Source organism: Hydractinia symbiolongicarpus, chromosome 1 (genome assembly GCF_029227915.1).
Source record: "Hydractinia symbiolongicarpus strain clone_291-10 chromosome 1, HSymV2.1, whole genome shotgun sequence".
In the NCBI taxonomy this organism is placed as follows: domain Eukaryota; kingdom Metazoa; phylum Cnidaria; class Hydrozoa; order Anthoathecata; family Hydractiniidae; genus Hydractinia; species Hydractinia symbiolongicarpus.
Genome location: NC_079875.1, coordinates 23,352,813 through 23,380,025, shown reverse-complemented (window position 1 = coordinate 23,380,025; position 27,213 = coordinate 23,352,813). Strand labels below are relative to the sequence as shown.

Here is a 27,213-nt window from a genome sequence, read left to right as displayed (position 1 = left end):
GGATAACGAGCATGAGACTAGAATTTTTTCTTTATACTTATTAAATTTATACATTGTGTTTTTACGTATTATATTTATTTTCATTATATCTATATTAATACAGTCGCCGCCTGATGAGTTAAACTTTCAGAAACAGAATAAATAATTCCACTTACCGATGAATTCAACTTAATTCACTTATTCTATATTTCCCTCCAAAATTGATTTCGACAAAAAAGGCAGTTTAAAAAAAAAAATTCTTTAAATACAGCTTTGACCTTCTTCAATCTTCCTTACCATGGAGAACGGGCAGAATACAAGTATTGTTTCATAGACTTTCTTAATAGCTTCCAAACAGATGGAGATATAGTTGTGGGGGCACTTGTCTTTTTTCAGGCATTTTTTTAGGCTGACTAAACATTTGATCGAGCTGTAACATGGCAAAGCAACAGATTTATGTTACGTTCGGCTGTAAGAAAGAACAAGTGACGGATTAATGATATGATATATTGTATTTGCAATGTGTGCCAGATTTGCACAACGGCTTCGTTGTCTGTGCGCAACACAACCTCGTTTTCCCTCCAACCTTCTGCCCAACATAACATAGCTATGACAATGGCTAAAAATTCAAGAACACTGATACTATACATGCTTTTAGCTTGTTCCAGTCCTAATTCCCAGACGTCAGGCCACTATTCTATGTCTTTCCTGGCCTCTGATGTTATGTCGTTATGATGGTGTAACATATTCACTTGGTGGACAGATAATCAAACCTCTGAGGAAAATTTTGCCCGTCCTAACTACTTTGCAAGCAATGGAGAGTGGCCCCATTAACGACAACTCCTTTTGCACTTCTTCTTGTCATTCCGCAAATCTGACATAAGATCATTAAACTTAAAGAAGAAGAACTAGATTATTGGTGTCGATTTTAATACCTAGATAAGTAATTACTTGAACCGGTCCAATGATTTTATCTTCTGCCATAGGGACACCAAACAACAAAAATGTGTGGATAATAGAATCGAAAACATATTGACAGCGAGATTTAGTAAAATGGGCAGCAATAAAGTAGCATCAAGGTAGTGTGTTAGATCATTGACATGCATGATAACAATTAGAATCCAGGTGAGTAAATCAGAAAAATTGTTGAATATAAAAAGTGAATATCTTCAGCCAAAAGGCAAAACCATATTGAAATAGTTTCTGATTTCCCATTGGTATCCAAAAATATGCCAACCGTCTGGGTGTACAGGGCATAAACGAAAGGCATGTTTGTTATCTAATTTAACCATGTAAGAGTTGAGGCCAAGTTGCGATAACTATTTCATGGCGACTGGCTTTTGTGAAACATGTAAAGCAAAGCTATAAAAAAAATATTACTTTTAAACTAAAAAATTGAATAAGAAAAGTCACAGTCGGTGCGACGGATCGAATTAAAAGAAGCGCGAAAATATGTTTCTATTATCAGCCCGAAATGACAATAAAAACTTATCAAGTCATGTCTTCATTTAAATAAACTTGTATTTATGTCTATATATTTATATTATTTATTATGTTGATGAACATTTCAAAGTTTTCGGTTTTCATGTTTTTTTTCAAATGACGGTCATCCACGAAGCACGTCGACGCGTTAGGGATGGACAAAAGGGGGCAGGGTGTTTATCCCTAAACGGACATTCTGTACAGATAATTTTCAAATATAATTTCTACATTGGTAAATAACTGCCCTATAAAAAGGAATTTCCTCATCAAGCAGCATTTTTCGTTTTCATTTTATTCAGCCATTTCTGATGCGTCATACAAAAGTCCCCGGACATATTTCTTCAAATCAAACCTTTTGCCGAAAATAAGACCGTTTGGTTAGATAACAGTTCCAACAGGCTACCAAAGAAGCGCAAGATCACCCAAACACAGTGTTGTGTCATAGCACACCTACTTAGCGTGCATACCTACTTACCGTGCACACCTACTTACCGTGCACACCTACTTATTTGCGACACACGTAATGCTTGCAATCCTTTCTTATGCTAACCTATTGTCAACAGCAGAAGAAGTTGCCTGGGGTCCAAGGGGCAGCGGTGTTACTGATAAATTGACACAATTTTTATTCCAGTGGTACAGAAGCAGGGGCGGATCCAAACCCCGTCAATTGGGTCAAAGGACGGGGTTTAAAAATAACAAGTATAGTTTATCTAATTTTCAAATATTTAGTACTAACCAGTAATATTTGGGGCGTGTAATAATGTATTCATTTGAGCGCTCATCAATATAAAAATTAATAATATTGCCGCCGCTGTTGCTGCCGTGATGGCGGATAGAAAAATATGGACCCCGCCCTGCAGGTTTTTGCCGGAGCAATGAGGTTATTCTTAACTCTTATTGGTCTAGAGTGCCGGGTTTGCAGGAGAAGAACACCGGCAGGATTTGATTGGTCATTACAGAAGTTTTCTTAAGTTGTGATTGGCTAAAAACAATACCCTGCAAAAGCCGAAATGCTCACGCTGGTCTTCATCTTCATATCTTCTTCAACATCATTGCTCAACATGGCGTTTAGTTCAGTGAGAGATGATGTTTTGAAATTATTTCAAGACGAAGATTTGCAGAAATTGATTGAAATATTAAATATTTATTCTGAGAAATGGATAAATTCAAATAAAAATGTGTTTTTAAACACAGAACAGCTTTATGCTGTTCTTTCTTGTGGAGAAATTGGTGTGAATGAAGATGCTTTGAATTATCTTCCTGCATCAGTTTCTTCCAAGAATTGTGTTGCATTGAGGTAAGATTTTATTTTCTGTAATTTCCATTTCTGATTTTTGCTGACCATTTGTTACCATAGTAATTAAGTGTACATCACTATGTCATCACCATGAACTACTTATGGCTAGCTAGCTAGCTACATGTATTCGTGGTTTTTGTTGTGATTATTACTCTTGGAGAGCTAGCAACCGTATCTATGGTAGATAGATAGATAGATAGATAGATAGATAGATAGATGTGCATATTTTACATGGCTAGCCTCACAAATATCGAGGGATATACCCTGTCTATTATTTCCAGAATGGCCATGGCGTAGATGGAGAGTCGAGTATTTAATGCTCATTTTGAGCTACGCAGACCCAATTAGAGCCCGCGCTCTACTAGACAACTCCCGGCAACATCCAACGGCCCACACAGTGTGCCATCTTCCCAATTTCCCTCACATGGCTTGGGTTAACCCGGGGCTATGGTAACATTCACTCGCCCATGTTGAAACGCCGTCAAGAGGAATCGAACCCCGGTCTCCCGCACAGAGTACGAGAGCTATAACCACTAATCTACGGCGCCACATAACCACTAATCTACGGCGCCACAAGCTAGCTGGCATGTGTGTGTGTGGAATTAATAATGGTTTTGATTCTTCTCAAAATGTTAAAACTTAGTGTCTTTGCTCTGAGGAGTGAATTCTCTTTAATTTCTCTAAGAAATATTTATTTATTTTTCACTGTTTAGGTCCGAATCATCTGGAAATTGCTTGTTTAGCTCCATATCCTTATGTCTGGTAGGTGATAATAGTTTGACACAACAGTTAAGGCTACTTGCTTGCATTGAACTTTTTGTCAATTCTGAGTATTATAGTTCTCACCCCAATTTATTTGTTGACAAATATCCATCTTTAAGTCCATCAAATATTTTAGCAATGTCAGTATCTCATGCTGCTGTTGATACTAATTTTAAGGCTGCTGAACTTGTCAAAGCTGAGGCTACTTTATGTTTGAAAAACATGAACCAGTGGTCTGGTTTTCTCTTTGTTTTGTCATTGTCTTCTATAATTCGCAGAAATATTATGTGTTATTATCCTGATTGTGGTCCTCTCAAATACAAAGAAATATTCAATAAAAAGGTTTTTCCACGTGTGCCAAAGGTTGATGAAACTTGCTTCCATATTTTGTTTTGTTATGAAGGTCATCTCATTTCAGATCTTGCTTTTAAACATAATCACTATGTGCCACTTTTATTTACTTCTAAGGAATTAATTTATAAGCCTCCATTTAAGAAGAAATGTATGTCTACCAATGTTTCTGGATTCTTTCAAAAGAAAATTGATTTTAAACCTGTCACCAAGAATAAGCTTATTTTACCAAAGGTATCTCTTCCTCAGCAATTGCCTACATCAAGTCAGGATCCCCAAGCAATAATAAAAGGTACTAATAATACACCTTCAAGCAACATTTCAAATCCTTCTACTTCTTCTGTATCTAATGTTTTTAGTAATCTTTTACAAAATAGTACTAGCCATGAACCTAATTTTTTTCCAAACAATAATAAATCAGTCATCACATCAAAAATAGTTGATTCCCTTCCACAAAATTTTGATGTAACTGATGTTGCATATTACAGACTTCGTGTTAAAGAAGGGATGACAGACAGACAAATTTTCGATCTAATAAATCAGACTTTTTCCCCTTCTGCAGATTATACCTACCCTAAAACTTTAAAACGTCAGTTCCGTTCAAAGTGGTTGAAAGATTACCCTTGGCTTCGCTACTCACCAGCTTATGATGGGGCTTTTTGTTTACCCTGTGTTCTTTTTGGATCAAAGTTCCCTGACAAATGTGGTAAAATTCAAAACCTTTTTTTACAACCTTTTACAAAATGGAATGATGCAACTAGATCTTTTAATCAACATCAATCCACAAAGAATGGTTTACATGAATTTACTTCCACTGTTTTTAATAATTTCATTAGTCAGATGTTATCTAAATCCCAGCCCATCAATGTTTTAGTCAATGATCAGCTACAACAGAAAATAAACAAAAATAGAGAAGTTTTGAAATCTATTGTTGATACCATCATTTTATGTGGTCATACCAATTCAGCTTTGCGGGGACATAGGGATGATGGGAAATATCTCCCTGAGGCAGGAGGCTATGCTAATCAAGCCGGGGTTGGAAATTTTCATAAGTTTTTAAACTTTTCAATTCGCAGTGGCAATCAACTATTAAAAGATCATTTAGAGTCCAGTGCTAAAAATGCCAGGTATATTTCTAAAACAGTGCAGAATGACTTAATTGGATGTTGTGGTCAAGAAATTACTAATGAAATCATTTCTGAGGTTAAAGTAAATAAGTTTTATTCCATAATTGCAGATGAAGCATGTGACTCATCAACTAAAGAGCAAATGGCTCTCATTTTAAGATATGTTGATAGCACTTGTGAAATAAAAGAGGACTTCATTCGTTTTTTACACTGCTCTGAAGGATTATCTGGTGCTGATCTCTTCAGTACAATTATGAAATGTTTAAAAGAAGATCTAGGGCTTGACATAATGGATTGCAGAGGACAGGGCTATGATGGTGCTGGGTCAGTTTCTGGTCACATTAATGGTCTATCTTCTCATATTTTAAGACTTAATTCAAAAGCCATTTATACACATTGTCACTCTCATAAACTTAATTTAACAGTGTGTGATTCCCTAGACATACTGTTAGTGTCAGAAGTGTTTGATAAAGTGAAGGAATTGTCATACTTTTTCAATTTGTCTGAAACAAGACAAAAGGTTCTGCAAAAGTTTGTTGTTGAGTGTAAGCCTGATACCTCAAAATCTAAGTTGAAAGATATTTGTAGGACAAGGTGGGTTGAACGAATCGATGGTCTAGAAGACTTTTTGAAATTGTACACAACCATTGTGAAATGTCTTAAATATATGTCTTCTTCTGATTGTATGTGTAACAGAGATACAAAGTCTAAGGCTTCAAGTTTTGTCAATTTAATTTCCAGATTTGATTTTTTAATTTCTTTAGTGTGTACTACCAAAGTTCTGTTGGTGACTCTCCCTGTCACACGAAATTTACAATCTAAATCTATAGATATTCTTAAAGGTATCAATTTAATTTCTGCATTGAAAAAAGAGTTAATTGATACTAGAAATTCTGTTGATGCATTTCATAATAATGTATTTTCTGAGGCAGTTGCTATTGCAAATGAGCTGGATGTAACCATTAAAGCACCAAGAATTTGCAAAACACAAATCCATAGGTCAAACACTCCTTTTGACTCAGTATCTGATTATTTTAAACGTTCAGTAACAATACCACTTCTAGATTTTCTTAATACTTCTATTAGTAAGCGCTTTCAACCTGAAACAGTTGCTGCTTACAAAGGATTGGCATTAATTCCATCTCATTTATTTTTCCTTAAAAGTCAGGGTAAAGACTGGAAAAACGAAGTTCAAGATTTTGTTACATTTTATACGTCTGATTTTCTTAGTGTTAATGCCCTTCAATCTGAACTGTCGCTCTGGGAAAAATATTGGGAAGAATATACTGATACTCTCCCTGATAGCATATCCTTGGCATTAAAAGCAGTTTCTTTCCCTGGTTTTGAAAATATAAAAATAGCCCTACGTATTCTTGGGACTCTTCCTGTTACTTCCTGTGAGAGTGAAAGGAGTTTCTCTGCATTAAGAAGGTTAAAAGAATACGCACGGAGTACCATGACCAATGATCGTTTAAATGGGTTAGCATTGTTATATATCCATCAAGAAATTATCCCTGACAAAGATAAAGTTATTGATAGATACGCTCTTTCAAATCGTAGGCTTGAATTTTAATTGTTATGTATATTTGTTGCAAAGGTTGGTATTATATTATACTATTGGTATTCTTAAAAAATTAATTTAATAGAAAATATGTTTATCAAAATTATTAAAACACTTATATTAATACTACTTTGTCACTTTGATTGTTAACATATTTCGTGTTCCATTTCCATTTTTTTAGTCCATAGTTCATTTTCATTTAATTGACAACTGTCAAGAAATAGTAGAACATAGTTGCAGGGACTATGGGGTTACTCAGTTGTCATTTTATCCTGCATTTATTTTTATTCATATCAAACCATTTCATTGCAATATTCATTATCATTTAATTGGCAACTGTCAAGAAATAGTAGAACATAGTTGCAGGGACTATGGGGTTACTCAGTTGTCATTTTATCCTGCATTCATTTTAATTTATATAAAACCATTTCATTCCAATATTCATTATCATTTAATTGAAAACTGTCAAGAAATAGTAGAACATAGTTGCAGTTGTCAAGTTATCCTGTATTTTTTAAATATAAATATGCCAATGACAACTAAATTTTTCTCTATTTTTTCCTCATCATTGTATCTTGTTATCTTAATTCTTTACTTCTTTTTTATTTGGCTGTCCATGTCTGGATGACATTTTTTGTTATCCTAGGCATGCTGATGAGCTCTGATATTGAGCGAAACGGCCTATTAACATCTATAAATTATATGAGATAATCTTGTTTCTTTAGTTCATAGGCTTCATATATAACAATAGAAACTCAGCAAGAAAGAGAAGCAACCAAACAACATTGTTGAAAAGATGACACGGTAACGATTTTCGTTTTATGCTGTATGAATGACAAATAGCCTTTTTATTTTCAAAATAATTTACAATTTAGATGCGGGAATGTTGTTTTCAGACAATCTAGGATCCTCCAATGTTTAAAAATTTTCTGGGCCCTCAGGCCCAACCATGGTGGGCCTTCGCGTGTCACTAATATAAGTACATTTTATGACGGGGTACATCAGAAATCCTAGATCCGCCCCTGAGAAGCATAACTGCTATGTCTGCATCAGCATCTACTACAGTAACATCTTTTAACCTATCGGGAGATAATATCAGACCAGTCAAAACTATTATAGTATCAACATCAGCTTCACCCTTTACAACGTAATGCCCATCAGCTTCTAAATAACTTGAAATTAGCTTAATGATCTGTGTTTTACTGAACTAGTTCGAGAGGAATAAATCTTGGACACAGGGTGCAACAATGTATTCAACAAAATCAATATTCTAACCCTTTCTGTTTTGCTTTCCCATTGTTTTCATAAGATTTTGCTGTTGTCATTCCATCAAATACCACAGTTTCAGAGTGGTGTCTTTGAACATTTGAAACATAAAAGTTTGGTTCTTTAAATGTCTATCAGCCATCGAACACGGTGAAGAAGTGCACCACCATCAACAGTACACAGAGCAGTCTTGTTGAAGACGTCTTGCTGTATAATGTCTGTGTCATGCATCAGAGTTCTTCTCAAAATTGTTTATCTGACTTTCTCATAAGTCAGTCCTTGAATAACGATGGGGCCTGTACGGCTACCTCATAGCGGAAATAGCTCTTAATCATATAGCTGTTGATCGATTTAACAGTGCTCCCAAGTGCTTCAAGTGGTTTCAGAATAATCTTTCTTTTGATGGTTGCCTTTCCAAAGATTTCAGCATAAAAGAATTTGTGAGTACTTGCTCCTAAATGTCACAGTTTACACAATCGTCACTTGCGAGTGGTATTCAATATAATGACAACGAGTAAAGAGGTTTCCCTATCGTAGTAATAGATATCTTGTAACAGACATACCTCAATTTTAGGTAATCCTCGTAGTCACATTCTTAAATCGTGCATGTCAACGTGTTGTTCGGTACTGTTTACAGATAATTCAAACAAAGTCACCATTGCTATATTGACAATGGCACTATATGGTAAACATAGCACCCATAGATCACGCACACTTTCCGTCATTCCATGTCCACTAGTTAATCCAACACGCGACTTAAATGACCTCATCAGAGTTTGTTCAATCACAAGATCACTTCAAAGACCACTCCAATGTTGATTCTTTCTTCTAACTTCATTGGACCCATTAACGTATTTGTCGAATAACCATGGTTGTGTTTCTTACACAAGTCTACTATCGATAAGTGGAATCCCGGATATGCAAACCTTACGTTTAGTGAAACCAATTTCCCCGGTCCCTCTCTTATTTCATTCGGATAAGTGGAACCCTCGATAAGTGGAACTTTCGATAAGTGGATCCATTTTTTGTAATGAAACCATAAAAGGTATATCTTAAAAATGGCAGCTGTGCAGTTTTTGAAGCGAAGGCTTTCCTGTGTAACTTTAGTCGACATATTATCCGTAAATTCCTCAGTCTCCTGAGATTTCTGATAAGTGAGAGGCTCAATAAATGGAACTTGTTGTGGTTTCATAGGGGTTCCACTTATCGAGCAATTCAGATAAGTGGTACATTCGTTAAGTGGAAACATTTTTTTCGGTCCCGTGGAGGGTCCACTTATCGAGAGTAGACTGCAGTTCCATGACTCTTTGTACATTAATACGAGTACTGTTAGAGTAATATAAGGTACGTTTGGCTAGAATGAACTGTCTTATAAGGGTAATGTAGTCAAGGTAAGACAACCATATGGCTGCTGTTCTTGCGTTTGATGATAACTGGTTCTTTAGATTCCACAATGTTTCTCTAATCTCCTTTTATCTATCGGAATCAACCTGACCTTCTATCTCGTGTCTGACCATGTATTGTTCTTTAAAGAACGTTGAGGCTGAGTATTTGTCAAGTAACATTTTGTAAACCCATCTAATAATAATATAAATACCAATCCTGACGGAATATACTAAACTGGTTCCACCATTCCCAATGCATTGACGTCAATATATGTCAAACCTAAAACCACATGTTCCATCCTTTGCATAGTAATATTTTAAAAGCCAAATAACGTAAATAAATAAATGTTCGCTTTTGTTGACTTTCGAAAATCGACTTATCTGCCATTTTAAATTTTAAGTAAAAAATGGGTGTTCCTGACGCTTAGTGTATGTACATTGTCGCTCACGAGCGACAATGTACATACACTAAGCGTGATTTTTTGTGGTGCTAAATTATCAAACTTTACTTTCACGCTAAACTTTCTGTTGCATGAAAAAGACCTTTTGAGACGATCTAAGAAAGATAAGATGAGACGAAAATACACATTCGACAAGGTATAAAGGTATAAAATTAAGAACATCGGTATAAAATCTTAAAGTTACACACACAAAAAGACTACAGAATAATTACAAAATGATTGGTTAATAATAATTCAAAATGATTGGCTCACAATAACACATTGATGCTTAGCAACAAAACTAAACAGTCAAAAGTTATTTTTCCGGTCCTGTCAGCAGTAGTTTCTTTATGCTGCGTTGATTTCTGGACACCTCTCAACGTTGTACATTGTCGTGGCTGACTTGTCTAAAGCAAAAAAATCGTACATACGTGGAATGGCCATTCGTTGTTAGCTCTCAAAATTTGTCGTGAACAACACCCAACTTCACAAACAGATCAATCAGCATCATTTGCTGCATTTCATGAAAATCACGTTTAGATTCGTGCGAAAATATTTGATGTCATAATCGATTTGCGTTTCGTTAACACACGAAATTGCATAGTGCATAATTCAGAGCGCAGAAGAAGCTTAGCTAAACTCTCAAGACATTGATGATAATGAAACAGTTGAGCATGCTTTTATTTATATTGAAAAAGAAGTACTTTGCGCATCACTAACATACTACCTAGCAGTGAGCAGGATTCGATCCTCGGTCACCAGAACTGGAAGCCGCAGACGAATCCACAACACTACGTGCGATAATATCTTAGTGATGAACGCAGATAGTTTATTCGGATGGTGTGCATACATAGGTGAATTTTTATCATAGCACATCCGTATTTTTCATTTCAACAGAAAATAATCAGTGTAAATTATATTGAAGAACCACTTTGCGCATCATTAACATATTGCCTGGTAGTGAGCGGGTTCCCAGGTGCGCAAAAAATAAATACTCCAAAATAAATCGAAAAAAGAATTTCCGGCTGAATAATTGTTTTCAGTTCCATTAACTCACAAAAAGTACTCACCAGTGTCATAGTAGTCATACAACTTCACTGCAGCGGGTTTTCGTCCTTCAACTTCTGCTACTTGTTCAACTTTAAATGTTACACATGTAGATGATTGGTCCAACTGAAAGAAATATGAAAAGGATTAAACTTCCATCCATGTTTTCTTGAATTGTTATGTTTGGGAGTGCATAAACTAATTTGATTGCAGTAACGAGCGAAAAACGTGTGGTAAGGAGCAACTATCGTGTCGTAACGAGCAAATATCGTGTAGTAACGAGCAACTATCGTGTAGTAACGAGAAAATATCGTGTACCAACGAGAAAATGTGGTTCAGTAGCATGGAGTATAGCAAGCATATTGCAGGTAATGAATTAAACTTATTAGACAGCTTAACAAAAAGAAGCTTGGTAGGTTACACTGAAATCGTGAAAATCCGGATTTTACATTATACCTTAAACATTATCGTTTAAAAGCTACTTACATCATCAAAATAAATGGACAAAACACCATCAATGAATTCATAATATGAAAATGGTGCACTGGTTGACTGCATAATCATGTCCAACTCGCTAACGATTGGTTCGAATCCCGACACCATGTTAACATCGATGAGTGCCATGTTGGATTTTCCAGATTTCATATAGCTAAGGAATTATTAAAATATCTAATTTCATATTTGTACTTGAGAAAAAAAGACTGTGATCAAATGCTCAAAAAACTAACATACCTTCCACAAACTTTAATCTTATGCTCACAATTGATTGTTTTTAATTCTTCAACTGTAATATCCAAATAAAACGAAGGCTTCTCCTTAGGTACAGGTATATTGTATTTTACGTTCGCCTGAAGAGTAAGTAAGCAACACACAAATTGGATCAATGTAGGAAGACAGGTAGACAGGCAGGCAGGTAGGTAGAAAGTAACAACAACAAACAAACCTGCACTAAAGTACATCCATCACCAGTTGCTTGTATACTAATGTTGGTTGGTACGTTTAGAAGTACAGCTCTCTGTAGAAGCAGCTTATTATCATTGCGAACTTTAAACTCCTTCGAGAAACCAGTTGGAGTTGTTGCCATAATGGTAAGGTTTGAAATCGCACCAGCTGAATATTGTGACAAGGCTTGAAGTCCTACGCATGTGTCCTACAAGTAATATTGCTTGTAAAATCTTTTTACAGTAGAAACTGGAGAATACTGTAATGAAGTTTTAACTCTCACACGTGTCCTACAAAACAGAATCAATATTTACTATGTAACGCCTCAAACAAACCTAAAGAATATTTAAAACAAAACAAAACAAACAACGCCTTAAAAAAGTAATTTAAAAAAAAATAAAAATTGAAGTGCAAACAAGGTATTACACGCAATGAGTCGAAAATGACGAACCTTAACTATATTTAGGTACCCACCAGTATTACCTTGGCTGAAAAGGAATCCTATCACCGTACTTTGTGGATAGTATATTTTGAACTGGGTATCTTTCTTCAGAGGACGTATAATTTAAAAAGTCATTTCATAATATCATTGTAATAAGTACAAGCTAACCTGCGTGGATGCAAATCCACCAAATGGGTTCCTTTGCTTCACCAACCACTTTACAATTTTCAAATGTTCAATTTTTGACTTGAAAGGCGATTGGCCACCAATGTAAGCCATCATGGAATACGCAGTCATCTCGATGTCTGTGGAAGGGGCTTGATAGCAGAAGCTCGAACGGTGATCTTTCACGGATGTCGCTTCCCAATGTAACATGCCATCTGGAAATAAAGGAAATGACACACAAAGAGTATGAAATGGGTTAAAATACAACAAATATTTGCGATATAAAAAAACAAATTAAACAAGGAATTGAACAAGGGTTGAAAGTAAATAGTGGAGATAAATTCCCTCTTAACTCTTTCTTCCATAATTCATTATTAGCATTAACACCACTTTTCAAGATAACTAGGCAATTAATTTGACTGGAAATACATAAGACGCAATTCACTTACCAGCTTGACTAGACATGCTGTCCAGTTTGTTCAACATATCAAACCGCTTAGTGCTACCAGCCAGTGACAATGTATATGAAATCAATGCTGCAGTGTATGGATCAGATATCTTATTCAATCTATTCGTTATACACGCTAGTGCGCTTTGCATTCTGGAATCCTGACATAAAATATACAAAATACAAATCTGCATCAACATCCTGAGTCAACATCCTGACTCTAATAACACAGTACAAAAGAGGATAGGCTAAACTGACTTCTACTTCTTATACTCAATTATAGATTTCTTTCTTTCTGCCATGCCACCCTACAAAATATTCAATCAACAAATAATAAACTAACGTTGTGTGGAACTTTTGCTTCGAGAAGAGCATTTACCACGAAAGCTGTCATTGTTATGCCGCTGCTTACACCACCCTAAAACAAAGATAGATATAAATCCAAGAACTAAAAATACAGTGATTTTTGCTGACATAGAGAATTTTTTAGGTCGTGGAAATTTTTTTCGTTCTTTAGAACTATTTTCCACGAAGTTTAATAGGTTAAGATGTTCTGTCAAGTAAGTTTTGTATAATTCCAGCAGAAAACCCTCTAATTTTGAATCTTGCGTTAATTATTCAAACCAGAGAGCTACCTTCATCTCTTTGTGATGGACCATTCCGCTTTCTTTAAAACAACCAGACCAATCTTGCAAGGAAAGCAACCAACGTTTGCTATCTTCAATATCTCTGTCGTCAATAAATATATACCTTTTTGCTTGAGAGAATGATCTCAGAACGAATGCAGTCAGCCTGAAAATATAAGCTGTGAAATTAAATACATTCTGAATAGCAATAAACATCCAGTTTAGACGATAAAAGTACTTACCAGGTACTTCCTTCCTTATCACGTTCACCAAAAGCTGAATACGCTCCGTTAGAATGCTTGTAAGTCAATTCCCGTTGATAACCTTATATAAAATAATAAATATTAAAGAATTATCACTAAAATATGAAATTGTTTTTTTTTTTCGGATTTTGGAAAATAATGTCTGATTGTACACAGTAATTATCTATACTCTTTCTGTATCAGGTAAAAATGCAGCCTTTCGACATGTCAAAGTAAAATGTCAATATTCACAGATGGACTTAAGATTTAGGATCTGAAACATTATAATTATGCCAACGACAGGACAGCAGAACTTCCCAACTTTAAAAGTTTTTTGAGTGGATAGTATTGTAACATGATAGATTGGAAGAGGCAAATTCATAAGTCTGTTAATACATGCACGATTCATCTGATAAAGTGAAAATTACACAGTCTAAGGCTACATGGATAGTCCAGTTCGTGCTGTTCACCTCTTCCAAGAATTGGCCAAAAATTTGTCAGTTTCCAAAATATTATATACAGAACTGTAAGTATTGTTAATAAATTACGCAGGATGCGTTTCTAACAATATAATTACAAAAATGCATTATACCTGATCTCATGTACTCCTTCGCTTTTCTTTCCACTTTTTCAGTCAACTGGTTGGTTGCAGTTAAATAATCCATAATGTAAATATTCGGTGCAAACTTCAACATATTTTGCTCGCCACATCCGTATGGCATTGCCAGGAGTTTGTCCAAATTATCCATGCTAGGTCCCAAAAGATCACCTAATGTTAAACAATACAAGCATGAGATATGATAGGAGTTGAATCGTTTATTTTATCTTTTTGTGTTGTATTTTTTTAGATGTTATTAATCAATGTTAACACCCACTTTAACTAGATCTTATTAAACTTGCTACATCTATGCTTAAAAGATGCATTGGTATAGATATTTAAATTTTCATAATTGATATTATAAAAAAAAGTTCAATATGTGTTTCACCCTCTCGTTAACTTGAAGAGAGAACTGTAACCAAGAATAATTTCCATTGAATCTCCCAAGACAGAAATTCGAATTAACTTGATAATATCTGTACCCACTAGAAATATTCTTGTTATGGAATGTATATAAAACCTACCCACAACTGCTAACTCAGCATATACTGATCCTTGAACAACAGGCTGAGGTATTGTTACAAATAAAGTATCAGAATATAAACCAGAATGATCACGAGGACAGAAGTAAGAACTGGTAGAAAACTCTTTTTTTATTCCTTCAGCTTCAACAAGTAACTTCTTTGTCATCGCATCTGCTGCAGTTACATCATCTGCCATTTTGTTGCTGGAATCACATATCAAAATGTCAGGCTGCAAGGAAAGAGCTTTGACAGTGATATCAATTTTACCAAGCGTTTTTGATTTGATGCTGAATTTGAAAGTGTTCGATTTACTTCCGCATACACACATTTTTTTTATTCTTTCCGATGTAATGTCGAAATCAGTTGACGTGTCTAGACTAACTTGAATCTAATAGGAAATAAAGCAACGAGTCAAGAAAAATGCTCGAAGTGAAAACTAACTTTTCATAAAATTAAGAAAATTAAATAATACCACTAAACAATCATCCAAGTAATTGAACACTGTAGTTGGAACTTTAACTGTTTCTCCACGAATCACAGAATATGGTAATGCTACTGAAACAAAGAACGGTTGGAACGCCTGGATACTAGCAGGTGCGGCTACGCCAATACCAGCTCTTGTCGACATAGCAAATCCACTTGCATACCATGTTGTGATTGTGTCCGGGATTTTCACTTGAAGTACGTTTTCACCAGAAGAACTACAATTGATTAAGAACAACAACATTCGAAGAAGTCACAAAAAGAATGTTGAAAGTTTATATTGTGCTGTAAATGCTTTAAATATTTTAAAACTTCTGTGTTTCAATGAAACAGTAACTAGAAAATGACAAAGATAGAAAAACCTAAAATTAATGGTCAGTAAAATATAGAGCTTTGTGAAAATCAACTTCCTTACTTAATGGATTCGTCCGACCACAACCAAGTTTCAGGAAAGTTTGATCTTATCTTTACAGGTTTCTTGACGTCAGGCTTTTTAGTTTTTTTATCAAAATTCATTTTAGCCAACATGTATTGTAATCTCTGTTCTCTTCTGTCTGATGTTGCACGTGGAGCATAAAAATGCCAATGTCTCACTAAAAAAATTAATACTATGAGAACAAATTTAAGAAAAAATATCTCAACAACAGGCACAACCATACAAGATTATTCTAGGAACTTAAAGTCAAAACTTGTTCAAAAAACGTTTTTTTTTAAAAAAAAGGTATGTTCAAAATACTCATACAACAATCTGAAAAATCCACTTCTGCATTACTGAAATATATCAGGCCAGCGTTCTATAAAAGAAAACAAATTTGTACACATCTACAATCAAAATTTTTTATTTTGATGTGATTAGGTTTCATGTTCAAGGCATGTTCTCACAATCACATATAATGATTATCCAACATTTAAAATTGTGTTCTGTATTTACCTATAAAAAACAGCTTAAAACTACAGTAACACCGCTTGGATTTGCAAATCGCCCTAGTCAAATTAATCCTACAATATAAAAGCTAATATCGTTTCTCCGAATTTTTTTTTCTCATCAACATGAATTTATCAACAAGTTCGTTTTAAATTTAATCAATCCTGGTTAAAAAACGGTCAATATTAATTATTCTAGAGATAATGAGCAACCAACCCTACGTACTCATTAAACCAATCAATTTCTATCACAGGTAATTTTCTATCAGTGAAGAGTTGCTGTTAATCATTATATGTCTTTAAAAGATTTTGATTGGATTTTATGATTCTGACTAATTATGTCATTACAAAATATTGTTGGTCTTGCAAATTGGAGAATTCACACAGAGACAGCGTAGTCCAAAAGCTCATAACAGAAGATTATAGGTTTGATAGTTTTAAATTGTAGACATGTCCTAAGAATTAAAATTCTTCATGGCAGATCAGAAATTTGGGGTTCTTTTGGGCAGTATCACCCAAAAACTCTGTTCCAAAGAGACCTCATTTTTATGTCATAAGCCTAAGGTTTGAAATATTCATGGGTGACTCGACATTGATTGCTTAGTTCGAAAATATATAATCTAACATAGACTTCCGGCTCCGTCATGGGCTCAGACCGTCGAAACCGGTTGTGAAAAAGGCCTACTTTTACACCACGAGCCTCATGGATGAAATCATATGTATAAGACAGATATATTTCTAAGGAACAAAATAACATATACTCTAACAAAAATTTCGGGTTTTAAGTCGGGTTCAGACATCCTCGAAGGTCTACAGTGAAAAAGAACCTTTGTGCATGACATAAACCTTATAGTTCATATATCGTATGAAGTTTCTCATAGTAGTGCTTAGAATTTTAAACCAAAATCTAACATAAAATTCTGGTTCCAAAACCACTTTAGAAAATCATGTTCAGACACAGTGATTGGTCTCAAAGAACACTTACGTATACTTCACTAACACTTTCTGCATGTGGTTTTTGTTGCTTTTATGATAATTGTCGAGCATAATTTCCTTTAACAGAGTTGAAGAAGGAAATAATGTAAATAGAGAGAAGACGAAATACGAGTGTTTTTTCATTGTTTTAATATACGAGCGAAATTCGCAACGACGACATAAGAAGAAAAAAGTGAAACATTTCAGGTTTTTAGTAAATTATTTAATGTCAGCACTTCATCCAATTCTCCAAAAGGAGAACCAGCGGTTCTTCAGTCAGATGTCCTTACGGTAAGAGAAATTTAACTTCTGTTGAGTTTATAAACGCGGTGTATTTTGTTGATAATATCACATTAATTAATTCATTTATACACACGTTAAATGATTCTATTACCATGTCACATGAATTCTTTATTTGTTTGATTGGTAGAACATCATGGTGAAAAGACGTGGTTCTCGAACAACGCTATTTAACCATATGGCAAAAAAGAGTTTATATATTAGTAATATAACATTTTATTTATAACTTCATCAGAGATATTGAACTGTATTCCATTTCAGGAAAATATTGCGTACTACCTTGTGGATCAGGGAGTAAGGAAGGAGCAATAATACTGTTCAAGCAAGAAGTTTTGAACAAGTGTTTAGCTGTTTCAAGAGTTCGAAAGGATGAAAATCTGGAATACAAGGACATGGTAGTACCAGAATTTGTGGACTCGGTGAAAGGATTTCACATTGATTGTTATCGAAGATTTATTGCCATTAGTTTGAAACTAAGAGATAAAATAAAAGTATCCAGTGGTGTTTTACCAAAGAACTGTGTGTTGTGCACAAAAAAGGACAAGAAACATAACAGTGTGAAGCACAAACTTGTGCTTTCTGAAAGTGGATAGTTTGAGGTGAATATAAAAAAGTATGCAACATGGCTAGGTGATTCCCGTTTATTGGCGAAACCTGGTACTGCTGACTTTGTAAGCATTGAATTATGTTATCATGCAATATATCGTACAAAGTACCAGATGTTAGCAGAAAAAACTCCACAGGGAAAGAAGGAGAAACTTAAGAAAATTGAGGGGAACAAAGAGTGAGGAAGCCTTTTAAGATTTGATCGATTTCATTAAGGAGAGCGTTGTAACTAACAAAGAAGTGCATTTGGTAAGGGAACTCAACAGTCAATATGCGGTATTGTTATCCGAAAAGCGAGAGGAAGATGACCCGGTTGTAACGTCATTAGTTCAGACCTTGGAAAAAAATCTCAACAAACTTTTTGGTGAGAGAATAGAAATTTAAAAGGGGAAAACAAAGAGAGGCAGTTTGCTTTCCAGTGCAGGTATAGATTTAGAAGAAACATTTCGTAAAGAATTATCACTTAAATCTTGGAGAGAATTTATACAAAATACTACCTGCATTTCACGCATTCACTGGGTGTGATTACACATCATCATTCAACAGAAAAGGAAAATTGAATCCTTGGAAAATTCTTGCTTACACTACAACATAACAGGAAGTGCTTTCCCAATTTAATGAAAGTTTCTTCTCAAGAGCATTACTTGATGAAAATTGAAGCATTTGTGTGTTCCATGTATGGACAAAAGTCAATGTCGTCAGTAAATGATATCCGGCTTGACATGTTCTTTCAGAAGTACAAACCGAAAAACAACGATGGCGCCATAGTTGATCATGTGAAAAAAATGGATGCTTCCTCTTGGCCGCCGTGTTTCAAAGTTCTCCTTGAAAGGAACATACTACATAACTTCAATTTGGAAAAGTTGCTTATCAGCAGAAAGCTCTTCAGCGGATCACACCGACTCTGCTGGATTATCGAAGATGGTGGATTTAGAATTAAATGGTTTGACGGGGATGTTGTTACTGTATGTTTCTTTAGAGATCAGATGAAACCAGCCATGAACACAAAAAGCATTGAACTAACTTATTCCATGAAATTAACGAGTCATGAAATTAACGCGGTTTTTCATAATTCGCGTCAATTTAATGACCGCTATTTAAATGCAATGTTAATTTAGAGACTGTTAATTTCATGACTCGTTAATTAAAATACTGTTAATTTGGTGACTTTTTTACAATATATAAAAGTCTGAATAGACATAAAAATCTACTATTTCCTCCTCTTCTAACGATAGCTCAACGGTGTTCTCTTTTTCAGCGACCTTTTAAAATACCTTTTGTTTAATCTTCACACTCTGATTCAAGTGGAAAATTAACTGAAGCAGTTTTTTCTCCGAAAGTTTTTAATTTTTAATATTGTCTTTTCACACAACGAAAACTTTTATTTCGATTTCCAAACTACCTTGTAATAGAGGAGACCGCTTCACTACCGTGGATTCGACTGTTGTTCTAATTTTTTCTTCGTGTGATATCGCATATTCTCAAATTAATTAAATGCATTTTTTAAAACTTTGTTCAACCACGTTAATTTTCAAAATTCATTGATCCGCGTTAATTTCATGACCGTTAATTTAATTGGCGTTAATTTCTTGAGTCGTTAATTTCATGGAATAAGGTACATTGTAACGACTTTTCAAATTTTCATGGGCATACTTTATTACGTTTTATTTTGTTACTTAAAAAATTTTCAAGGGTCTAAATCACGCTTTGATCCCATTATTATATTCTTGCCATCCTTGAATCGCTGCGCCTAAAGCGATTTTGGAACCAAAATTTTATATTAGGTTTTGTTTAAAATTCTAAGCACTACTATGAGAAACTTCCTACGAAATATCTACTATGAGGCTTATGTCATGCAAAAAGGTCCTTTTTTTCACTGTAGACCTTCGAGGATGAATATTTCATCCATGAGGCTCGTGGTATAAAAATAAGCCTTTTTTCACAACCGATTTCGACGGTCTGAACCTATGACGGAACCGGAAATCTATGTTAGATTATATATTTTCGAACTCAGCAATCAGTGCCGAGTCACCCATGAATATTTCAAACCTGAGGCTTATGACATAAAAATAAGGTCTTTTTGCACCAGAGCTTTTCGGTGATACTGCCCAAAAGAACCCTAACTTCCTGATCCGACATCAAGAATTTTAATTCTTATGAACATGTCTACAATTTGAAACTACCAAACCTTCTGAGGAAAATGACCTAAAATCTTCTGTTGTAAGCTCTCGGACTAGATCAAAACCTAATAAATTTCAAAAATATACGGCTGAAAAGCTAAAAAATAAAACGAAGAAAAAATACTATATTGTGATATCACCTCAATCGCTCGCCTGCTATCGTACTTCAGTAATGAAGATGTTCTGTAGCGACTACTAAAACCATCACATTTTTTTCTGTCTTGAAATGTTTGGCCATGAACATCCTGTCTAGTCAATATATCCACTATCTGTAGGGTGACAATTATTAGTTTCTTTACATATTTTAAGGCTATACAATAAATGAATGAAATGGTGAAGTTTAGCCCTTAAATGTTGATTACTTACAAAACCAAGGTTTCCTCTTATTTTGCAACCTACTTTTCAGGACACTTTGGGAATTTGGGTGAATTTTAGCTGAGTTTTTTTGTATTTTAGAATCACAAAAATAAAGAATGTCAAAGAAATTGAACAAGCAAGACAAATTGGATTGATCAAATTTTATTTTTGCATTAACTGACGTAGAATAAAAGTATCTTGGACATATATTCCACAAAAGAAAATTTCTTATAAAATTTGACCAATGACCTTTCCTAAAAATTTCACAAAAAATTTTTTCAGAAAATTTAAAATATTTTCAGGAGTTCTCACAAACAATCAGAAGTATATATACCTGTCCCTCTCTCAGATCAAACGAGGCACCTAATAACTGGACGCTTCTATCAACAGCGGACAAAGCAAATTTGGATCCTGCAGTTGCTTTTAATGTTAGTTTTACTTTCCCTCCAGGCATTTTTTGATTATCAGAAAATGACAGTGATACCTAAATGAAATATTTCTACCATTCAATTTCTCAATATTTAAATTCAACACATGTTCCTTTGTAATACATGTTAAAATAAACTCAATTTAAACGCCAAAAACAATAAAAAAAATAAAAGAAGCGCTGTTAGACGTGAAGAAATCGAAGAAACTATTAATCGCAGTTTAAATCCTTTATGGACGCACAGCGCACTCCAGCGTTAAAACTACAATTTTATTCTACTATCATGAAGCGTAGACAAAACAAATAGGCATGAACAACAAAATAAATCTATACTAACCTTGTTTTTAAAGGACATTTTGAAATGTATTTTCTTAAAGTCAGAGACAAGCTCTCCATCCTTGCTGATGTAATACACAAACATTCGACAAACAGGCAACATCTCGTGTTCGACCACAAAAGTGATATGGACATGCTTGTGGTAAACTACTTTTCGATCAGACAACACGATCCTTCCTCTGCACATCAGCTACAAAAATAACAAATATCTTTTATATCTCAAAGGTCTTTTATATATCAAAGGTCTTTTAGCACACACAGGGTCGACGGAACTAGGACCATCAGTATTCCCCCTCCCATCCCTTTAATTATTTTAGGGGCAAATTGTTTATATATTTTTATAAAAAAAGACGTTATTACAAAACGGAAAAGCTTTTTTTTTTCTCTCTAATGTAATATGCTTTTTTCAGTTTCGTAAGTTGTGGTTCCTCAGGTCTGTTCGTAAAAATCAAAAATGCAATATATCGAGTACCAAAAGCATATTAGACATAAAAGTTCTTTTGGAGTGCTTTTGGACGGATGTAATGGAATTGCTACATTTTTTTAAATGAATAGACTATCTGAGTTCCAGAATCTAGGAGGCTGGTGGGAAGAAAATAACAAATTTAGACGAAATCATGAAGAAACGAAACCGGTAGATTTAGCAGAATGATGTGATCAAAGTCTGTACATGTCATAAAAAAATTTAAAGCAACTGTGCTTGTCATTATGTTTTAGGCCAAGTGTTGATTAAACTGTACCCAACACATTTTCATATTCCACGACACAGTATCCTGCATAACCAGCATAATACACCACTTTAAAACAATTCAATTGGGATTTTAGTTTTAAAAGGCTATCAGAATTAAGGTCTCACATAATGTACTAAAATTCAAAGAATATAGGATGCCTTTAAAACCAAAAACTTTAACATTTAACTTAAAAATTAAGTAAAAAGTTAATATCATTTTTACCAGATAATGTACGTCCTTTCCACGAACTTCACCATACTTTGCAATGTTTACAGTAATTTTTGCAGACTTGCCAGCTACCAGATCCCTCATGTTTGCAATTTCAATGTAGTTTGAACTGGGAGAGGCCCATTTTTGGGACATTCCTACAGTATACACCCCGTAGTTATTGAAATATACCTAGACGGCAAAGTAAAAAAGTAATTGCAATAGGTAAATCAAAATTTCCGTTTGTTTTTATTATTACTATTATTTACTCAGGATAGCCTCTTTAGTTTTTAATAGAACTGTTATCAATGACGTTCCTGAGAAGGAGGTCCTAGTGCATTTAAAGCTCCCATTTCAGGCAAGGGAGTCGTAAAAGCACAACAGCCACTCAACTAGAAAACCGCCTAAGATAACAATTCTATTCTCATGCTGAACGTTAAGTAGAAAGTATCGATTCACACTTTTTTTCTCTTCCATGACACAGTCGGGGTTTAAACCCGAGACCTTCCGCACTAGAGACAAAACAAAAGGCACCAGTCGGTTACTTGCAAGAATTTCCTTTCTTCTTACAAATTTTATTCTGTAAAAAAGGGAATAAAATTTGTACCAAAATTTTCTGACAAAATTGTACAGAATTTCTTTTCACAAGAGTAGTATAAATTATTTAAGTATGAATAGTGCAACCAAGAAATAGTAGTTTAAAAAATACAGCGTAGATGTTATTTTTTATAAAAGCTTGGTTTCTCCATGTAACTGACACTGGACTTTAGGCATTATATGGTATTTAGTATGATTTCCAGGTTTCACATTGACAGTGCTTTCAACTAAGCAGATCCAAAGAGCAGCTTCAACACACTAAGATAAACAGTTCCATATACATTTATGATAACGTTGCCTCCGACAGGCTTTCGCAAATGGGACCAAACTTGGTACTGTTTGTTTCATTCATAGCAAAATGTACATAAAAACAAGCGTGCTAGGTTAGTTGATTTTCAACGGTTATAATATAAATTACTAAGAAGTTTATATTTACTTGTGAAGAACGCCAGATCTTTTGTCGCATAGACAGTGTAAATCTTTCACCAAGATTGTAAGGATTGTAGGGATGTTCTACTTCTTCCATCATAGCTTCATAGTAATATGAATCAGCTCTTTCAGTTGGATAGACATTGAACGAGTAAACGCCATTGGTAATAAGTGGATCATACGTCCTTACATGCTTCTTCTTCTTATCATACCTTTGTTTTGAACTGAGAATAATTTTCACCTGCTTGTTCAATGCTGGACGTCCATCAGGTGTTGTAACAAATAACTAATTAAAATTAAATTTTGGAGAAAGATTACAGTTAGTATATTTAATCTTAAAAACATTGTTAATCAAAATCTGATCTGGTGTGGTCTGTTAAAAAAAAGACCTTTTTCCAATTCTTTATTGAAAACTAAATACTTGCAGAAAGTCGTGGGATGAGAATTGAAAATTGCAAAAAATGCATTTTTAATAACGAATGTGTTAAGATTATGGACATATTTTAATGTGAATGGTTGCTTTGACTCCAAAATTCTTGACAAATCTATACACATTTGAAACGCATTGATTGCTTAAATGTTGAAATCTCATTGTTTTACGTTCAAGGTGATGACAAAGAGCTATACTGTAAAAGTCAGACAGGAGAAAGTTCAATGTTCCATTTCATGAAATTTTGTTTTTGACACATTTTTTATTAAATCAATTTGCAAGAAATTCTAGGACCTTAAACGCACATGATAAAAAAATGATATTCTTTAGCCATTAGCATATCTAGTGATTTAAATATATAGTAATTGGTGGTGAGAAAATTTGACTCTGTAGATAGGTTTTGCCACCTAGATTAAGTGAGTGTTATAATACTATTACCCTTTAATCTTTTTGGAAGATTTTTGCATGCTCTACCCTAGTAACTATTAATTTATTGTTGCGTGTTAGAAATCAACACTTGTGTGAAACATTGTCAGTCATTGTTGATAATATTACTGGACCTTCCATGGTAGACTACACGATGCTAAAAATGAATCTGTTCTGTATATCTTTCTGCCAATAAGTTCATCAGCAGACTCAATCTTCACTCTTTTAATGATTCTACTTAAAGCGGCAGCTCTTATTTTTATTGTTTCTTCCAAAGGATAAAAAATGGCTTAAAAACAACAGTTTTGAAGTCAATGATACCTACCAGAAAGGCAATTCTTGTCCTTACAATCCAAGTTTTTGAAACAACTGGTAGCTAAGGACCCAGACTTATTTATTTTTCGTACTGTTGGGTAGTACAATTGCCATCTTTTTAAAACATGAGAGCATCCTTAATGAAAACGTATTTCTCGGTGGTTATGGTGACCAAATTGTGGGACTGTTTTTGTACTGTAGTTTTTGCCTGCATCTATGCAGGACTCGTCTGTTAGTGGTTAACGATGCACTCAAAACAAAAAAAGATTAGGCAATGCTACAGTCGAGGCACTATAGTTGGAGAAGAGACATAAATCTGGCTAATGACATGTTATTTCTGGAAGGTAAGTAACAGATAAATATGAAGTTCACTTACAACTTCTGTATACAAATGCATAGATTGCATCAGTTCAAGATGAACACAATTCTTTTATTTATATACCTTTCATAAATTATTTTTTACAAAAATTTGATTTTCGCTAGAACTAATTTTTAAAATTTTGTAAAAAGGAATTTAATTTTAAAATTTCGCAAAGATCACATGAGACGTAACATTATACATTTCAGAACACCTGAAGCATATACATACATAGGTGAAATGTAACATTACCTTTACTGTGTACATAAATCCTGGTTTAAAACTCTTGGGTGCATCAAACTTTAATTTTATTTCATTCGAAAGAAATGGTTTTGTTGCGTGTAATCTCTTTTGTGCTACCCCAGTTGCATTTTCCACTACAATGGCCTTGACTGTAACAGCAATAGGATAATTGACAGTCCTGATTCTATCTCTGTCAACACCAACCATGGTGGTAAGACAACCATCAATCTAAGAATGTTGAAAATTAAATTTACTTTCCAGATTTCAGGTGAAAATTAATTTTTCAATAACATGGTGTTTTGATTTCTTTAATTATGAACAGAGTTTTTATTTAGTTATATATATATGGATGCCCACAAAATCCAAATAATAAAAGTATTTTCATTCAAATGGGTAAAATAAGTGTCCTTTCTTAAAATCTATATATTTACTAAGAATTGAAAAAAACCGTTAAAAGAAGAAGACAAGAAAAAAAACATACTGCAGATAAAAGCAAAGATTTTGAGGCTTCCACGCATCTTCGTTGACCATCAAAAATTGATGACAAACATGTCTTTACTTTTAATGTACCGACAACAGATTTTCCATATGTATACCTTTTAAAAAACATGAATTAAACCAAATGCCAATAACCTGGGATCTATTTTATTATACGGGAAAAAATGATAACAGCAAAAGTTCAACATCATTTCTGCATTTTGCGAATTCTTTTATAAAAAGGGTTCCAAAATTAAAAATGATAAAATATAACATGGTATGACAACAAAGGAAGCTGTCAAGTATTGCCATTGTTTATCTCTGCAACCAGGTTATTTATACCTTATTCCTTAAAATTAATGAGACACAAAATTATTAATGAAATCAACACGAAGGAAATTAACACGAACGCCTGTAACAACTTATATAAAATCTATATATTAATACGCCTTGTGTTTGCACGAAACGCAAAGTACGGGTCACTTTTTTTACGACGTGGCGTTACGCTAAAATTTACCAAGTTAAAAAAAACGCAAATCAGAAGGGGGGTTACTATTTAAATATTTAATTCTCTTTTCTTATTACTTTAAAAAATAAAACTCTTTCTTTTATTTTATTAAAACTAATTTTTATTTTATTCTTAAATGTTATATATGTTTCTCTATAATAATAGCCGTATTCCGTCTGTCTGTCTCTGCGCGGACCCCCCGCTGAGTCTGAAATTGATGTTACGGAAACACGAATATCAAATGCGATATATTTTTATCCACTTTGTGGCGACGGGTAAATATAAAAGGACGGGCGAACCTGTGGATTTTTCCACGGGCTAACGACTAGTCTATATTATATTACCCGTATGCGCCTGTCCGTCACGCAAAATGGTACCACAAGTGGCAAGACGCACGTCATGCAATATAAAAGGAAACATGCGAACGCGTGGATTTTTCCACGGGCTACCGACTAGTATTCCAATGCGTCATTAGAATGTAGAGAAATCATGAAATCAAGCTGATGTGACGCAACCTCGTTACCAGTGCCAGATACCTAAACGCCAAAGCCTTACCGCCATGTCACGCAGATGCACGCGATGCCAGAAAAAATGATGTACAATGTGCACTGGGGAGGGAGGTTGAACACGACAGAGATTGAGAGGTCGAAAAATTGGTCAAAATTCAACCAGAATCGAGTATTCCTGCCGTAAAGTTTTTATATCTTATTCTAGACTATATTGTTTGTTTGCTGTCCATAATATTTAAAAGGAAGTGAAAAAACATAAACGAAAAATTTTGTTTACATAGTATCTAGGCAATTTTCTCGTTCTTGCTTGTTTTCAATTCTGTTCTGTCGATTATTCATCATTTGTTTACAAATTAAAAAACAAATCAGAGCAATATGCCAGCTTCACCGCGATGAAGGTAGTTTTGTTAGATTTATTTTATTAGATTTATAATTCTAAGATCCGGGCTAACAACATCAAATTTTAAGTGGCATGAATTCTAGCAAAAAATTATATAAGATAGAAAAATTGGAAACCATGTGATTATTTTATTTAGAACAGAATTTATTATAATTTAACCCTATTCGGTCCGGGGTTTTTCGAACATACTATGACCGGGGGGGGGGGGGGGGGGGGGGCGGATTCCGCCCCCCCTCAATAACTTTTCATAGGGTTGTTCAAATTGAATCAAACTTGGCACACCTATAGTACGTCATAAAAGGAACAAAAGG

General features: G+C 34.3%; 1 protein-coding gene across 9 annotated transcripts in view; it reads right to left on the bottom strand.

Moving 5' to 3' along the window:
• Positions 1 to 9,803: 9,803 nt before the first annotated feature.
• Positions 9,804 to 27,213, bottom strand: part of LOC130647169 (pregnancy zone protein-like) — a 50,032-nt gene continuing 32,622 nt past the window's right edge. For 8 of the 9 annotated variants that reach the window (XM_057452972.1, XM_057452948.1, XM_057452956.1 and 5 more), the window contains 22 exons: positions 25,490 to 25,604; positions 25,018 to 25,236; positions 23,244 to 23,522; positions 22,226 to 22,402; positions 21,274 to 21,462; positions 20,844 to 20,993; positions 20,293 to 20,421; positions 15,910 to 15,961; positions 15,583 to 15,760; positions 15,157 to 15,385; positions 14,685 to 15,072; positions 14,155 to 14,331; positions 13,563 to 13,644; positions 13,330 to 13,486; positions 13,038 to 13,112; positions 12,696 to 12,855; positions 12,250 to 12,461; positions 11,641 to 11,847; positions 11,430 to 11,545; positions 11,184 to 11,346; positions 10,721 to 10,823; positions 9,804 to 10,057 (listed from right to left, as the gene is read on the bottom strand). In XM_057452972.1, the coding sequence (XP_057308955.1) occupies positions 9,999 to 10,057; positions 10,721 to 10,823; positions 11,184 to 11,346; positions 11,430 to 11,545; positions 11,641 to 11,847; positions 12,250 to 12,461; positions 12,696 to 12,855; positions 13,038 to 13,112; positions 13,330 to 13,486; positions 13,563 to 13,644; positions 14,155 to 14,331; positions 14,685 to 15,072; positions 15,157 to 15,385; positions 15,583 to 15,760; positions 15,910 to 15,961; positions 20,293 to 20,421; positions 20,844 to 20,993; positions 21,274 to 21,462; positions 22,226 to 22,402; positions 23,244 to 23,522; positions 25,018 to 25,236; positions 25,490 to 25,604 (3,616 nt within the window). In that variant the 3' untranslated portion in view covers positions 9,804 to 9,998. Of the gene's footprint in view, positions 10,058 to 10,720; positions 10,824 to 11,183; positions 11,347 to 11,429; positions 11,546 to 11,640; positions 11,930 to 12,249; positions 12,462 to 12,695; positions 12,856 to 13,037; positions 13,113 to 13,329; positions 13,487 to 13,562; positions 13,645 to 14,154; positions 14,332 to 14,684; positions 15,073 to 15,156; positions 15,386 to 15,582; positions 15,761 to 15,909; positions 15,962 to 20,292; positions 20,422 to 20,843; positions 20,994 to 21,273; positions 21,463 to 22,225; positions 22,403 to 23,243; positions 23,523 to 25,017; positions 25,237 to 25,489; positions 25,605 to 27,213 lie in introns of those variants that run through there. The other variant, XM_057452991.1, reaches the window with a different exon arrangement.